The sequence below is a fragment of the Pleurodeles waltl genome, chromosome 6 (genome assembly GCF_031143425.1).
Source record: "Pleurodeles waltl isolate 20211129_DDA chromosome 6, aPleWal1.hap1.20221129, whole genome shotgun sequence".
NCBI lineage: Eukaryota > Metazoa > Chordata > Amphibia > Caudata > Salamandridae > Pleurodeles > Pleurodeles waltl.
Genome location: NC_090445.1, coordinates 150,685,624 through 150,703,301, shown reverse-complemented (window position 1 = coordinate 150,703,301; position 17,678 = coordinate 150,685,624). Strand labels below are relative to the sequence as shown.

Below are 17,678 nucleotides of genomic sequence, written 5' to 3'. Positions count from 1 at the left end.
TTCTTAGATTCTTAGTGTTCTTGCGATGACTAAGTTTAATGATACTAGTACCTATCAAATTATAATAAGATGGTTATATGTGATTGTCTTATAAGTCATTACCAATGAGTGCATCACAACTGTTTTTGTGTACTTACTTATACCGGCTGTGGAATGTCATGAAGTATCCACAGTCGTCATTCATCCCCTGGGATTTTCAAAACATTGCCCTATACATTTAAGCATTCAGTGCCGCCATTATGGCAGACCTCTGATATGGCAGTTGAACGCCTGGTGGTTGTTAGATGGGACCGTCTTGGAGTCCCTGTGATTAAAAAAATGACTCTCTGGAAAGCTTTTAAAGCAGTCATTCATGGCCAAGCCATGAGTTGAATCAGAAGGATTTGGGCAGCTAGGAGTAGGGACAATACTGGCGCTGGTGTGTTCTGTGTTGTGTACCAAAATGAGTGCACCATGCAAAGAGCTTAGGTATCCCTAGCAAGTGGACAGCGCTTGCTTTAACGATGCCAAGGTGCTTTATTTGTGGTAGTGTGGTCGGACAGCTTTAGACTTATCAGAGGGGAGTGTTGGGCATTTGTTGCACTCACAAAGTCAATAAATGGGACACACGCTCAATAAGGAAATCCAACACCAATTTTGAAAAATAACACAGATTTTTATACTTTTTGAGTTAGCAATATTTAGAAACACAGAAAATACAGCTTTCAGATTAGAAGAATGAGCCTGGAACTTGGGTATGTTTTCCTATGGGAGAAACATACACTGCATAGAGTCACTTGCAAATGACTTACAGGACTGTTCTTTTGGACTTAAGGTAAGTAGGGGCCAAGGTTCTAGAAACCACCAACAGTTCTGGTTTACCTGCCCTTGTGTGTCCGGTTGCAGAGGTGCACCCATTGGTGGTAGCTTCGGATGCTACATAGTAAACTTAGTTCAGAAAAGTACCTGTAGGAAAGAGGCTGAAAGTGGGAACTGGGGGACAAGTCTGGCAGAACCCAAAGGTGGGGCTTGACTTGTGAATGTCTCAGGACCACAGAGACAGTTGATTTACTTGAGCCTGAGCTTGGGAGCTCAGGTGCAAAGATGTTTTGTCCAGCGAGTCTGAGTTAAGGGCTCTCACGGTTCTTGGTGCACCTGCAGAAGAGGGGAAAGAAACACAGCAAGATGACTTCTGGTGTGGAGCTGGCCTCTCTTGAAGTCCCTCGTCATGAAAGTAAGTTTTGGCAGGGGTGATGTTACGGCTGAACACAAACAAGCCTTGGAGCTTGCAGCTGGCAGTGGTTCCCTGGGTATTGGTGCAAGGAGGCTCCGGGCAGGCTCAGAGTCTCGAAGACCAGATGGGTCAACAGGGCTGCACTCCTGGACACTCTGGATCGTCTTCCTGGTGAATTGCTCCCTCGATGGACCTGATGGTCAGCAAAATGGGGAACCGAGCAGTCGCAGTTGGTGCCTGCTGGTGAAGAGAAGTGGCTCCTCCACTCCAAGGGAGATGCTACCTGGTGGACAAAGTGCTAGCAGTCCTCCAAGGCTCTGGGCGGATGCAAACCTGCAAGACGAGTTGGGTTTTTGCAATTGTCAGGACAGACTCTGTGAGTCCACAGTTCATGCATCTTCGGCTCTTCATTGTCCTTCTTTTTTTGTAGTCGGGTGACTCTGAGGTCCTGGTGTCAGGGAGCGACCTAAATACTGAATTTATGGGTGTTTAAGGGAATGTAGGGTAGTAGCCAATTGGTTACTTACCCCTGGGGTGACCACCTCCTATATGACCACTTCCTGTGGGAAGTGGGCATACAGAGTGCCTATGTCCACCAAAAACAAGATGGTGGAACCCTTTTTTTCGTGGAGCACATCAGGCAGCCCACCTTTTGGGTGTGACTAGCCTGAAAGGGCAACATGCCTACTGCATGGCAAATTTCCTGACTCTTTTGGTGTCAAATGGGCCTCAGGGATGGCATTCCCTAGGTCTGGAGGACTCCATGGTGTAGGAAGTTGGCTCTGTATGCACTATTTCAAAGTAAGGAATAGTATGCACAGAGTCCAAGGGTTCCCCTTAGAGGTAAGATAGTGGCAAAAAGAGATCATTCTAATGCTCTATTTTGTGGTAGTGTGGTCAAGCAGTAGGCTTATCAAAGGAGTAGTGTTAAGCATTTGTTGTACACACACAGTCAATAAATGAGGAACACACACTCCGAGACCATTCCAGGCCAATAGGTTTTTGTATAGAAAAATATATTTTCTTAGTTTATTTTAAGAACCACAGGTTCAAATTTTACATGTAATACTTTAAATGAAAGGTATTGCAGGTAGGTACGTTAGGAACTTTGAATTAGCAAAATAGCATATATACTTTTCACATAAATCACATATAGCTATTTTAAAACTAGACAGTGCAAAAATCAACAGTTCCTGGGAGAGGTAAGTAATTGTTAAGTTCACAGGTAAGTAAACCACCTACGGGGTTCAAGTTTGGGTCCAAGGTAGCCCTCCGTTGGGGGTTCAGAGCAACCCCAAAGTTACCACACCAGCAGCTCAGGGCCGGTCAGGTGCAGAGGTCAAAGTGGTGCCCAAAACGCATAGGCTTCAATGGTGAAGGGGGTGCCCCGGTTCTAGTCTGCCAGCAGGTAAGTACCCGCGTCTTCGGAGGGCAGACCAGGGGGGTTTTGTAGGGCACCGGGGGGGGGACACAAGTCCACACAAAGAGTACACCCTCAGCAGCACGGGGGCGGCCGGGTGCAGTGTGCAAACACACGTCGGGTTTCCAATGGAAATCAATGGGAGATCAAGGGGTCTCTTCAGCGATGCAGGCAAGGGGGGGGGGGGGCTCCTCGGGGTAGCCACCACCTGGGCAAGGGAGAGGGCCTCCTGGGGGTCACTCCTGCACTGGAGTTCCGATCTTTCAGGTCCTGGGGGCTGCGGGTGCAGAGTCTTTACCAGGCATCAGGATCTGGGAAGCAGGCAGTCGCGGTCAGGGGGAGCCTCGGGATTCCCTCTGCAGGTGTCGCTGTGGGGGCTCAGGGGGGGCAACTCTGGCTACTCACGGTCTCGCAGTCGCCGGGGAAGCCTCCCTGAAGTGTTGTTTCTCCACAAGTCGAGCCGGGGGCGTTGGGTGCAGAGTAGCAAGTCTCACGCTTCCGGCGGGAAACGCAGTTGTCTTTAAGTTGCTTCTTTGGAAACAAAGTTGCAGTCTTGGGTGAACAGAGCCGCTGTCCTCGGGAGTTTCTTGGTCCTTCTAGAGCAGGGCAGTCCTCTGAGGATTCAGAGGTCGCTGGTCCTGGGGAAAGCGTCGCTGGAGCAGTGTCTTTTAGAAGTGGGGAGACAGGCCGGTAGAGCTGGGGCCAAAGCAGTTGGTGTCTCCGTCTCCGTCTTCTCTGCAGGGTTTTTCAGCTTAGCAGTCCTCTTCTTCTTAGGTTGCAGGAATCTAGTTTCCTAGGTTCTGGGGAGCCCCTAAATACTGAATTTAGGGGTGTGTTTAGGTCTGGGAGGGCAGTAGCCAATGGCTACTGTCCTTGAGGGTGGCTACACCCTCTTTGTGCCTCCTCCCTGAGGGGAGGGGGGCACATCCCTAATCCTATTGGGGGAATCTTCCATCTGCAAGATGGAGGATTTCTAAAAGTCAGAGTCACCTCAGCTCAGGACACCTTAGGGGCTGTCCTGACTGGCCAGTGACTCCTCCTTGTTTTTCTCATTATCTCTCCTGGACTTGCCGCCAAAAGTGGGGGCTGTGTCCAGGGGGTGGGCATCTCCACTAGCTGGAGTGCCCTGGGGCATTGTAACAGGAAGCCTGAGCCTTTGAGGCTCAATGCTAGGTGTTACAGTTCCTGCAGGGGGAGGTGTGAAGCACCTCCACCCAGAGTAGTCTTTTGTTTCTGTCCTCAGAGAGCACAAAGGCCCTCACCACATGGGGTCAGAAACTCGTCTCTCAGCAGCAGGCTGGCACAGACCAGTCAGTCTTGCACTGAACAATTGGGTAAAATACAGGGGGCTCTCTAAGATGCCCTCTGTGTGCATTTTTTAATAAATCCAACACTGACATCAGTGTGGGCTTATTATTCTGAGAAGTTTGATACCAGACTTCCCAGTATTCAGTGTAGCCATTATGGAGCTGTGGAGTTCGTTTTTGACAGACTCCCAGGCCATATACTCTTATGGCTACCCTGGACTTACAATGCCTAAGGTTTTGCTTAGACACAGTAGGGGCATAGTGATCATGCACCTATGCCCTGACCTGTGGTATAGTGCACCCTGCCTTAGGGCTGTATGGCCTGCTAGAGGGGTGACTTACCTATGCCACAGGCAGTGTGAGGTTGGCATGGCACCCTGAGGGGAGTGCCATGTCCACTTAGTCATTTTCTCCCCACCAGCACACACAAGCTGGCAAGCAAGTGTGTCTGTGCTGAGTGAGGGGTCCCTATGGTGGCATAAGACATGCTGCAGCCCTTAGAGACCTTCCCTGGCATCAGGGCCCTTAGTACACGGGGTACCAGTTACAAGGGACTTACCTGGGTGCCAGGGTTCTGCCAATTGTGGAGACAATGGTACATTTTAGGTGAAAGAACACTGGTGCTGGGGCCTGGTTAGCAGGGTCCCAGCACACTTCTCAGTCAAGTTAGCATCAGTATCAGGCAAAAAGTGGGGGGTAACTGCAACAGGGAGCCATTTCTTTACACATGGTCACATATCAAAGGGCGGCAGAGGCTTTGAAGCCTCCAGCAAAGATATGCTGACTTACTAGCCATCCTGCTGGAGGAGGTGATAAACCTTCCTCTGGAGCAGGCAATGTTTCTGGTCTCTGAGAGCATGGGTTCTCACACCTAGAGGGATCAGAAACGTATCTGTGGTGACAGGCTGGTTGATACTAGTCTGCCAGCACACTAGAAGACTGGTAGTTTCAGGGGGCACCTCGAAGGTGCCCTCAGGGTGTCTGTCATAATAAATCCAATACAGGCAACAGTATGGATTTATTAAGACGAGGTGTTTGATACCAAACACCATAGTTTCAGTGAAGCCATTATGTAGCTGCATAACTCATGTTGACCAGTACCCAGCACATACCTTAAGACGGGTACCATGTTCACTTGTAATATCTAGTAATCAAACTAGACATCATAGGTGCATATCTGCTCATGACGATATGTCCTCACCTAAAATATAATGCTCCCTGCCTTAGGGCTCTAAGGCCTGCTGTAGGTGTGACTTACATAGATTATATACAGTGACTTTGGAATGGCACACAATGAATGTGCCATGTTGTGTTTTCACACATGGTTTGCACCATGCCACGCAGCGTGCAATGGCAGTCTGCATGCAAATTGTAGGGGGTCCCTTAGGCTGGCTTAATACATGCTGCAGCCCTTAGGGACCCTCTTTATTACCAATACCCTAGGTACTAAGGGTACCATTTACTAGGGACTTAGAGAGTTGCTAATGTGTCTGCCAATTGTACACAATTAGATTATTTTACCTTGTATTAGGGAATGGGCAGTGGACATAGGAACCTGGTTAGCAGGAACTGCGTGCACCTTCAGTCGAAAAACCTCAGTATTCGTGACAAAAAGTGGGAGTGACCATGTCAAAAAGGGTACTTTCCTATATGGAGCAACACATTCGGCAGCTAGAACGCTGAAGGTTAGATCTGCAGGTACAGAATGAACAGTGTTTGTTTGCCAGACCTGCCTAGTGTTAAAGCAGAAGCTCCCTGATAATCCTAGAACAGGTTGACTCTTGTCTTAGAGCAGGGTGACAAGACAGGGTAATTGCTATTTTGGTTAGCCAACTGTGAATCTAGTTTAGGGATAGTTCCAGCCATTTGAGATCAGGATGGCACCGTGGAGCTTTGCATACGATCCCCACTGACATAGGGAAGACGTTCGCCACTTATAAGAGACTATATGCACATGTGTGCAACCACCCACGACCCCCTGTTAGAGATTCTGGAATCAATCATTCTGGTTTTGCCTTGAAGCATTATCCATAGAAAGTAGCAAGGACTTAGACTTGCCGAGGAGGCGGTTTGGAAGCTATTGTCATCCTTGCCTCTTTTGGAAGCTATTGTCATCCTTGCCTCTCTAAAATATTCAGGCCCTAACGGCTTCTCAGTTGAGTTCTTCAACAATACACCTCTTTGATAGCCCCTGTCTTAAAGCACTGAGGTCTATGAACAGTCACTATTATCCCCAGATTTAAGAGGAGTGACGATTTCAGGTTGACTCAGACCATCTAAACCTCCTGACCTTACACCCTCATCTGTTAATATTGAAAAAACAATTATGGCAAACATTGCATGTGGTTAAATACTCCATGATACATAAAGATCAGAATGGATTTCTTTCCGATAAGTGTACCCGACAATGTCTATGGTGTCTGAATATCATCCTTTCTAGTTCAGGGGAATGAGGGGCCCGGTGGCCTTTCTGGAGAAAGCTTTCCACATGGTGCATTGGCCATTCATGTGCCAAGTCCTGTCAAAAATATATTTCGGCCCGCGCTTTATTCCATTAGTTGATACGCTTTATATGCTGCTGTGGGTACAGGTAAGGGTTAACGTGTACTGTCGGCACACTTCCCGATTGAAGATGGCACCAGACAAGGATGCCCCTTCCCTGGTAGGGCAAGGAACCCTGTTTAAAATGGTAACCTTCCCCCGACTGCTGGAGGTCCTTTAACACTACCCACATATGCTCTCACCTACCCTTTTGAGACATTCAGTCGATGATATCTGGCTTTTTTTTTTTTTAGCAGGCTGCGGTCCCAAAAGACTCATTTGCGAAATGTCACCGATCTCAGTGTGATGCTGGTCTGGGATTGGCAGATGTTGAGCTATGCTATTGGGCAGCACAAATGCGGCGCATTCAGGTATTGTACAGTGAAACATGATTGGTATCTCCACACATGGGGATGTATGGACCTAAGGTCATGAGAAATCCTTCATAGACCTTAAGGCAGACTTCTCACTGCACACTTCACAGTTCTGTCAGTATCTTCACTTGCGGCATGCCCTGGCGGAATATGGGCATTAGTTACTGGAGCTCCCAGAAAGTATCTCCTTAAAAAATAAACTGGTGTTGAATAAGGTAGAAAAGAAGAACATTTTTCAAATTTATTGAACATTGATACTCAGTTCCCCCAACACTCTTATTCAACTCGGCAGTAGATTGATCCTAGACATGGGTGACCTAGGAGAAGATTATTGGAGGGAGTCCATGATATGCTTGCAGTGTACTCTTCATTGCGCCTCATCCAGTTTAAATATTTGCATAGGTTCGGTTACTCACCAACACAACTCTGCCATATAGGCAGAGCAGGATCCCACACTGAACTAGATATGACGCTCTGTAGGGAAATTGCCACCACATGATATGGTCATGCCTGATCATACAGAAATACAGGGAAATTGTATGTGTGCAATTGAGAAAAGTGATACGTCGCACAGTCTTGGTCGATCCTCGAATGGCGATACTGGGCTTACTGGAGGAATGGCCCTCGATACACTTGTGTATTTGTAACTACAGGGTTCCTGGTGACAAAAAGGGACCTTGCAAGATATTTAAGTGAGTCAGAGGAGTCTCTAATGATGTAATAGCCAAAGGGCTAGCCAGAAACATAAGATGTGGGAAGGTTGGTGATAGTATTCACAAGTCTGATATGTTTATTTACTTACTGCGCTGTGCAGGTAGGATGAGTAGGCTCTGAGTTTTCTTGTCAGATGTAATAAGTGATGTGCTGAATGAATGCTGTCTGTCTGAGTATTGTTTGAAACTGTTATAATTTGAAAAAACAATAGAAGCATTTTATTTAAAAAAAGATATACAAAAGTACAATTACATATGTAGAAATGTTCTGCAATTCACTATAAATGCACTTGCACAAACAGTCCACGATACTGCCCACCTCACACTCTCATTCTAGCTCTGGGCACTCTCTAGAATCTGTAAAGTGTGCTGTACCACATTTGAAATATACTGATAATTTTCTTAAGGTGGTCTTGTTTGTTCCCATTATTTTTCCACTTAGTATTCTTCTCTTTATCTTATGGGACCTTTGCCTTCGCCACATTCACAGCTCCTTCCTTTTTTCTCCTTACCCATCTTTCATATCCGGTCTGCAACAATTACTCAAGTACCATGGCAAAATTGATCATCTGTTGAAAAAAAAATTGGACTGTAATGTATACCTTCTTTTTCACTGAAATTGTACTTTCTTGTGTTTTAATTGGCAGGTCCAGTTTGGCCACGCCGGAGCCTGTGCAAACGAAGCTTCCGAAACCGCTGTTGCGAAGAACCAAGCAATGAAGGACGCAGGAGCCTATGTTCCCAGAAGCTTTGATGAACTGGGAGATGTTATCCAGTGAGTGAGGCTTTCTGTGGCACCCAGATTCAGGGATTCCTCTTTTCCTACCCGTATTTCTAACTTTGGCACAGATTTGTTTGATTTATATGATAATTACTGTTCGATGGCATCTGTCGCTGTAGATACGCATGTTCTGCAATAGCTCGCCATCTGGTGTTGGGCCGGAGTGTTACAAGTTGTTTTTCTTCGAAGAAGTCTTTCGAGTCACGGGACCGAGTGACTCCTCCTTTTGTCTCCATTGCGCATGGGCGTCGACTCCATCTTCGATTGTTTTTTTTCCGCCATCGGGTTCGGACGTGTTCCTGTCGCTCCGAGTTTCGGAACAGAAAAAATAGTTAATTTCGGAAGATTTTCGTCGGTATTGTTGCGTTCGGGATCGGCGTACTTACATTCAACACCGCATCGAAGATCGAAGAGCTCCGGTGCCCTTCGGGGTAGTTTTTCGATCCTCCGTCGGGGCCTGGTCGGCCCGACCGCGTGCTGAGGAACGCCGATGGAACGGACCCCTTTCCGTTTCTGCCCCAAATGCCACAATAAATACCCCTACACAGACCAACACTTGGTCTGCAACCTGTGCCTGTCACCTGAGCACAGCGAAGACACCTGCGAGGCCTGTCGTGCGTTCCGGTCCCGAAAAACACTCCGAGACCGTCGAGCCAGAAGACTTCAAATGGCGTCCGCACCGACAGCCCGACGGGAGTTCGAGGAACAGGAAGAGGAAGGTACCTTCTCGATCCAAGACTCAGACTCCGAAGGATTCGACGATACACAAACCGTGAGTAAGACGTCGAAAACCACACAAAGAAACATTTACAAGGCCCAGGGGACGCCACTGCCACCAGGCCATGGCTCAACCCATAAAATCGGTGACCGACCGTCGGCACCGAAAAAGGCCCAAACGGTGCCGAGATCGTCCGACTCCGGTCGAGACACCGGCACGCAGCCTTCTCGGGACCGAGAAAGTGCTGGAGACAAGCCTCGACACCGAGATGCCGGTGTGGACACGGCTCGACGCCGAGACAGCGGCACCGAAACAGATCGACGCCGAGAGGTTTCGGCCCCGAAAAGAAAAAAAGTCACCTCGGAGCCGAAAAAACACGCAGACAAAGTTTCCATGCCGAAACAAACTGCAAGCGACCCAGCTTCAGGCTCTTATACAGAAGAGCACTCGCTAACCTCCCAAATGCAGAAGCATAGGTTTGAGGAAGAGCTACAAGCAACTGATGCGGACCATACGCAAAAGCGTATCTTCATTCAGCAGGGGACAGGAAAAATAAGCACCCTTCCCCCCATTAGGAGAAAGAGAAGGTTGGAGTTCCAGACGGAACAAGCACCACAACCAAAAGTGGTGAAAAGAGTTACACCACCACCCTCTCCTCCGCCCGTGATTAACGTTTCACCAGCACAAACGCCATCACACTCCCCAGCTCACACCACCATGAGCCAGGGTGACCAAGACCAGGACGCATGGGACCTATACGACGCCCCAGTGTCAGATAACAGCCCAGAGGCATACCCTACAAAACCATCTCCACCAGAAGACAGCACCGCGTACTCTCAGGTGGTGGCTAGAGCAGCACAATTTCACAACGTAAGCCTCCACTCAGAACAGGTCGAGGATGATTTCTTGTTCAACACACTCTCCTCCACCCACAGCTCCTACCAAAGCCTGCCTATGCTCCCTGGTATGCTCCGGCACGCAAAAGACATATTTAAGGACCCGGTCAAAAGTAGGGCAATCACACCAAGGGTGGAAAAAAAGTATAAGCCGCCTCCTACGGACCCGGCTTTCATCACAACACAGCTGCCACCAGACTCTGTTGTTGTAGGAGCAGCTAGGAAAAGGGCCAACTCTCACACATCTGGAGATGCACCACCCCCAGATAAAGAAAGCCGCAAGTTTGATGCAGCTGGTAAACGAGTCGCAGCACAAGCTGCAAACCAGTGGCGCATCGCGAACTCCCAGGCACTACTTGCGCGCTATGACAGAGCCCACTGGGACGAGATGCAACATCTCATTGAACATCTGCCCAAAGACTTCCAAAATAGGGCAAAACAAGTGGTTGAGGAGGGACAGGCCATCTCCAACAACCAGATCCGCTCCTCCATGGACGCTGCAGATACAGCTGCACGGACAATTAATACATCTGTAACTATCAGAAGGCATGCATGGCTCCGAACGTCTGGATTTAAACCAGAGATTCAACAAGCAGTTCTCAATATGCCTTTTAATGAAAAAGAACTGTTCGGTCCAGAAGTGGACACAGCGATTGAGAAACTCAAAAAAGATACGGACACTGCCAAAGCCATGGGCGCACTCTACTCCCCGCAGAGCAGAGGGAATTACAGCTCATTCCGTAAAACGCCCTTTCGAGGGGGGTTTCGGGGTCAAAGCACACAAGCCAGCACCTCACAAGCCACACCGTCCAGTTACCAAGGACAGTATAGAGGAGGTTTTCGGGGACAATATAGAGGAGGGCAATTCCCTAGAAATAGAGGAAGATTCCAAAGCCCCAAAACCCCTACTACTAAACAGTGACTCACATGTCACTCACCCCCTCCACACAACACCAGTGGGGGGACGAATAGGTCATTATTACACAGCATGGGAGAAAATCACTACAGACACTTGGGTTCTAGCAATTATCCAACATGGTTACTGCATAGAATTTCTACAGTTCCCTCCAAACATACCACCAAAAGCACAAAATTTAACAACACACCATTCCAATCTCCTAGAGATAGAAGTGCAGGCACTATTGCAAAAGAATGCAATCGAATTAGTGCCAAACACACAAATAAACACAGGAGTTTACTCACTGTACTTTCTGATACCAAAGAAGGACAAAACACTGAGACCAATCCTAGACCTCAGAGTAGTCAACACTTTCATCAAATCAGACCACTTCCACATGGTCACACTACAAGAAGTATTGCCATTGCTAAAGCTGCACGACTACATGGCAACTTTAGACCTCAAGGATGCTTATTTCCATATACCAATACACCCATCGCACAGGAAATACCTAAGGTTTGTATTCAAAGGAATACATTACCAATTCAAGGTACTGCCTTTCGGATTAACAACCGCACCAAGAGTCTTTACCAAATGTCTAGCGGTAGTCGCTGCACACATCAGAAGGCAGCAAATACATGTGTTCCCATATCTAGACGACTGGCTAATCAAGGCCCATTCGTTAATAGAGTGCTCAAATCACACAAATCATATCATACAAACCCTCTTCAAACTAGGGTTCACCGTCAATTTCACAAAATCTAAAATTCTGCCACGCAAGGTACAACAATACCTGGGAGCCATAATAGACACATCAAAAGGAGTAGCCACTCCAAGTCCACAAAGAATTCAAAATTTCAACACCATCATACAACGCATGTATCCAACACAAAAAATACAAGCAAAGATGGTATTACAACTCCTAGGCATGATGTCATCATGCATAGCCATTGTCCCAAACGCAAGACTGCACATGAGGCCCTTACAACAATGCCTAGCATCACAGTGGTCTCAAGCACAGGGTCACCTTCTAGATCTGGTGTTAATAGACCGCCAAACTTACCTCTCGCTTCTGTGGTGGAACAACATAAATTTAAACAAGGGGCGGCCTTTCCAAGACCCAGTGCCACAATACGTAATAACAACAGATGCTTCCATGACAGGGTGGGGAGCACACCTCGATCAACACAGCATACAAGGACAATGGAACGTACATCAAACAAAACTGCATATCAATCATCTAGAACTTCTTGCAGTTTTTCAAGCACTAAAAGCTTTCCAACCAATAATAGTTCACAAATACATTCTCGTCAAAACAGACAACATGACAACAATGTATTATCTAAACAAGCAGGGAGGGACGCACTCCACGCAGTTAAGCCTGTTAGCACAAAAAATTTGGCATTGGGCAATTCACAACCAAATTCGCCTAATTGCACAGTTTATACCAGGGATACAAAATCAACTCGCAGACAATCTCTCTCGAGATCACCAACAGGTCCACGAATGGGAAATTCACCCCCAAATACTGAACACTTATTTCAAACTCTGGGGAACACCTCAGATAGACTTGTTTGCGACAAGGGAGAACGCAAAATGCCAAAACTTCGCATCCAGATACCCACACAAACAATCCCAAGGCAATGCCCTATGGATGAACTGGTCAGGGATATTTGCTTACGCTTTTCCTCCTCTCCCTCTCCTTCCTTACCTGGTAAACAAACTCAGTCAAAGCAAACTCAAACTCATATTGATAGCACCAACTTGGGCAAGGCAACCCTGGTACACAACGCTGCTAGACCTATCAGTGGTACCCTGCATCAAATTGCCCAACAGGCCAGATCTGTTGACACAGCACAACCAAAAGATCAGACACCCAGATCCAGCATCGCTGAATCTAGCAATCTGGCTCCTGAAATCCTAGAATTCGGGCACTTACAACTTACCCAAGAATGTATGGAAGTCATAAAACAAGCAAGAAGGCCATCCACCAGGCACTGCTATGCAAGTAAATGGAAGAGGTTTGTTTGCTACTGCCATATTAATCAAATACAACCATTACACACAACTCCAGAACATGTAGTGGGTTACTTGCTTCACTTACAAAAATCTAACCTAGCTTTCTCTTCCATTAAGATTCACCTTGCAGCAATATCTGCATACCTGCAGACTACCTATTCAACTTCCCTATATAAAATACCAGTCATTAAAGCATTCATGGAGGGCCTTAGGAGAATTATACCACCAAGAACACTACCTGTTCCTTCATGGAACCTAAATGTTGTCCTAACTAGACTTATGGGTCCACCTTTTGAACCCATGCACTCCTGCGACATACAGTTCCTAACCTGGAAGGTGGCATTTCTCATCGCCATTACTTCCCTGAGAAGAGTAAGCGAGATTCAGGCGTTTACTATACAGGAACCTTTTATACAACTACACAAAAATAAAGTCGTCCTAAGGACCAATCCTAAATTTTTGCCAAAGGTTATTTCACCGTTCCATCTAAATCAAACAGTGGAACTTCCGGTGTTCTTTCCACAGCCAGATACCGTAGCTGAAAGGGCACTACATACATTAGATGTCAAAAGAGCATTAATGTATTACATTGACAGAACAAAGAACATCAGAAAGACTAAACAACTCTTTATTGCATTTCAAAAACCTCATGCAGGAAACCCAATTTCAAAACAAGGTATAGCCAGATGGATAGTTAAATGCATCCAAATCTGCTACCTTAAAGCTAAACGACAGCTGCCCATTACACCAAGGGCACACTCAACCAGAAAGAAAGGTGCTACCATGGCCTTTCTAGGAAACATCCCAATGCAAGAAATATGTAAGGCAGCCACATGGTCTACGCCTCACACATTCACCAAGCACTACTGTGTAGACGTGTTATCCGCACAACAAGCCACAGTAGGTCAAGCTGTATTAAGGACATTATTTCAGACTACTTCCACTCCTACAGGCTGATCCACCGCTTTTGGGGAAATAACTGCTTACTAGTCTATTGCAGAACATGCGTATCTACAGCGACAGATGCCATCGAACTGAAAATGTCACTTACCCAGTGTACATCTGTTCGTGGCATCAGTCGCAGTAGATTCGCATGTGCCCACCCGCCTCCCCGGGAGCCTGTAGCAGTTTGGAAGTTACCTTCAATTATTTATATATGTATCATCTCAACCTTAAATAAGTGCATACTTAGTCACTCCATTGCATGGGCACTATTACTACAATTCAACTCCTACCTCACCCTCTGCGGGGAAAAACAATCGAAGATGGAGTCGACGCCCATGCGCAATGGAGACAAAAGGAGGAGTCACTCGGTCCCGTGACTCGAAAGACTTCTTCGAAGAAAAACAACTTGTAACACTCCGGCCCAACACCAGATGGCGAGCTATTGCAGAACATGCGAATCTACTGCGACTGATGCCACGAACAGATGTACACTGGGTAAGTGACATTTTCATTTTCCATCTAATGGAAACAGCAGTACACAACTTAAAATTTCCCTAGCATGCCTTAACCAACTATATTGGCTGGGTTACATTTATGTGTATGTTGTACAAGTGTGTGATAAACCTTTCTTTCTTCCAGATTTCTCCCGAATCCTAACTGTACCCTATTTATGCTCTAAAGCCCCTGAATTCAAGTGTTTTGATACCGAAAGCTTGCCATGCTCTGTTAGACACACAAGCAGACATCTAGTACATATAATGATATAGGTTTGAAGGTCCATCAGGGGGCCTAAATGAATTACAATGTGGAGTGGAACTGCTGCTGTACCAACCCCATATAAGACTTTTTTATCCAGTCAGTGGATAAAGATTTGTGAAAATTGCACTAGATGAGCATTATTGTGTGACTACAAAAAAGGGCACATTGTTCAGTGCTATTCTAGATTGTTTTTCTTGTGTTTTTTACTCGAATGTATTCATTTTCTGTGCTGAATTCTTAAATACCTATCCCCTTTCTCTCGCATACTATGTTTGTATATGCTATTTCTTTTAATGGTTCTGTGAGGATTGTGGATTAACTCAACTGTTGATTCTTCCTTTAGTGATACATTAGGTACAATTAGGCAGGTGTATGTTAAATGTATTTGCGTAGCTCCCAACTCACCCAGGAGAGTATCTTGGTGCTGAGCAACATCTGCTGTGAAAGGGCTTACATTCACAATACAGGAAAAGCAGTATCATTATTACTGGAAAACATAATTGCAGTATCCTTTGACCTTTTTGGAGGTTTGAGTTGGAGATCTTGGGAACTAGTTTTCAAAAAATACCCTTCAGTTTCATGAAATACAATAAGAAGATATGCAGAGTTTTCAAATTAAAATGCATTGGAGGAAAAAGCAGAGAACTGTAAAACACAGCAAACACAAGGGCTAAGAGGTCTGTGGAAATGTTTTAACAACTTTATTTTACGTAATTGATACACCGCATGCAAACCATTAACTGGCATGTTCAACACAGTATACCGTGCATCTGTATTTTTTAAAAGGTGAAATACACCAAATTCAAAGAGAGGGAACTTCTTTCAGTCCTCAAAATAACCAAAAGTTAGTATCATAAGCAGATAATTTCTCCCGCTACATATGACAGTCAGACCACTTTTGATAAAACACACAAGAAGGAACTTCTGTTCTTGAAGTTAACATGAGCAGGATTTTCTGCTTTCTTTCATTATTAGCCAGCTTCTTGGTTCCTTGATGACCGTGCTTCTGAGTGAGTTCTTTAGAGATCCAGTTGATAGATATACTGGTCTCCTTCTGTCTTGTGGCTTGGTTAATGCCCACCTGTTTTCCTTTCTCATATTGCGTAGGTCTGTGTATGAGGAGCTCGTTGCCAAAGGAGAAATTGTACCTGCCCAAGAAGTGCCTCCACCAACAGTGCCAATGGACTACTCGTGGGCGAGGGTAGGGTTTGTTTTTCAGCCTCTGACAATTGGTTATATTTGAGTGAGCTAACAAACTTGCACATGTTAGACTGTCTATACTTAACATCTGTTTCTCTCCACTCTTGTTTTAGTTTCTCCACACTTTTTTTTTTTTTTCCCTCCTTCCATTGTACTTTGGTCATTTTATTTCTGCTAGTAATGCTTTCACTCAGCCTCTTTTCTTTTGCCCCTACTTCATCATCACATACTCACTTCTTCTCCCTCTGCTTACTTCTGTAACCCTCTTTTCCAACATGCTTTGTTTTGCTTGTGAACGTTTTCACTCTATCTTCTGTTCTGTTATTCAAACAGGAACTGGGACTTATCCGAAAGCCAGCTTCCTTCATGACCAGCATCTGCGATGAGAGGGGGCAGGAGCTTATCTATGCTGGGATGCCTATAACTGATGTATTTAAAGAGGACATTGGCATCGGTGGAGTCCTGGGCCTACTTTGGTTTCAAAGACGGTGAGACCTAAAAGACACAGCCTTCACAGTGCTCTGTTATGTTCTGTGCACAAGATGCCTTACTGTTCTTTGAAAAATACTATTAACCTAGTTAAGAGGCGCCCATGATTCAATGAGGTTGTAATGTGGCTAACAGTTTTATCTCCCCCTCAGTTGGAAGTCATTTAAGCTGCAGGAATGACAGGCTGAAAAACATTACAGAAATGTTTGTATAACCCATGTGGCTCATTTAAAGGAACACATGTATAAATTGCATCTAAATTGGTCTTTACAATTTAGAAATCTGACTTTCCTGAAAGGAAGACCTGGGGAGTACCGTTATGCTTTCAATAACTAGCAAATGTGCTTTTGTCCTCTAATAGGAGCAACCCACCCACTAAAATCCATACATGATGTGATTTTGTGAGGCAACTACTGAACTTGTGTTAAATAGTATAGAAACAAACTGATATGAATACTACTAGAATAAGCTGCAAATTACAAAGGAAAATGACAGTGGCCCTCGTGAGCTTTATAAACTATGGGTAATAGCCAACCTTACACTTTTTCTGTCCTTTTGTACTCTACACTGATGTTGATAAGAATGTAAAGAAAATAAGTCTGGCTTTTGTGCTTGAAAATAAAAGTATGTTTGTTAAATTATGACCAGTAGCTGCTGGCCACTGACAGGTTTTAGATAGCCAAGTCCCCTTATTTAGTTGCCAAGAAACCTAAAAGGAGGTAACATCCAACATTTTGGTAGTTGAATAGCTTGAATGGAGGGTAATAGTCTAAAACACACCCAAGAAAAGGCAATACTGTTTATTACTGGGCAAGAGGGCTTATTATTGATCCAGGAAAAGGCGAGCTGACATTACTAATAACGTGCATCCATGAACCAGGAGCTACTGTGATGTTCCTGATTGACTCCACTTTTAATATGCTTGGTTGAGTAGTGGCTGTTTATGAAAATGGCTCAATATCCTGAGACAATTTGGGGCTTGTGTCTCCTCTGCTGTCCTCCATACCCAGATTTATTAAAACATGCAAATGTGCGGACAGAAATGCCTGCAAACATTCCTATGATCAACAAGAACTTGTCAGCTAGAGCAGAGTTACAGTGATTCACATTTTCTTCAAGGAAACACCCTCCCTCTTTTGTGATCACCATTGGTTACCTTTAATCTTACACATAAGGAGTATGGTCGCTGCTGAAGGGTGGTGTAGTCCAGCAAATCCTGTGTGACCTACATATGTTAAATATTCTGTTTTGCCACCGAAAAGATGATACTCAGTGAGGTTTCTAACAAACACAAATGTTTGCATTCTGTGTGTTAACACATATCCACCACATGTGACAATTTCTTCTCTAAAATGCTCCTCTTGCTTCTTAAAGAAGACATAAAAGGAGGGAAAGCAAGTGACTG

At 45.5% G+C, this 17,678-nt stretch overlaps 1 protein-coding gene across 2 annotated transcripts in view; it reads left to right on the top strand.

Annotated features, from left to right (window-relative positions):
• ACLY (ATP citrate lyase) overlaps positions 1 to 17,678 on the top strand; it is a 281,182-nt gene that overhangs the window by 207,441 nt on the left and 56,063 nt on the right. For both annotated transcript variants that reach the window (XM_069237662.1, XM_069237663.1), the window contains 3 exons: positions 8,216 to 8,343; positions 15,692 to 15,785; positions 16,118 to 16,272. In XM_069237662.1, coding sequence (XP_069093763.1) covers positions 8,216 to 8,343; positions 15,692 to 15,785; positions 16,118 to 16,272 — 377 coding nt within the window. The remainder of the gene's footprint in view (positions 1 to 8,215; positions 8,344 to 15,691; positions 15,786 to 16,117; positions 16,273 to 17,678) is intronic.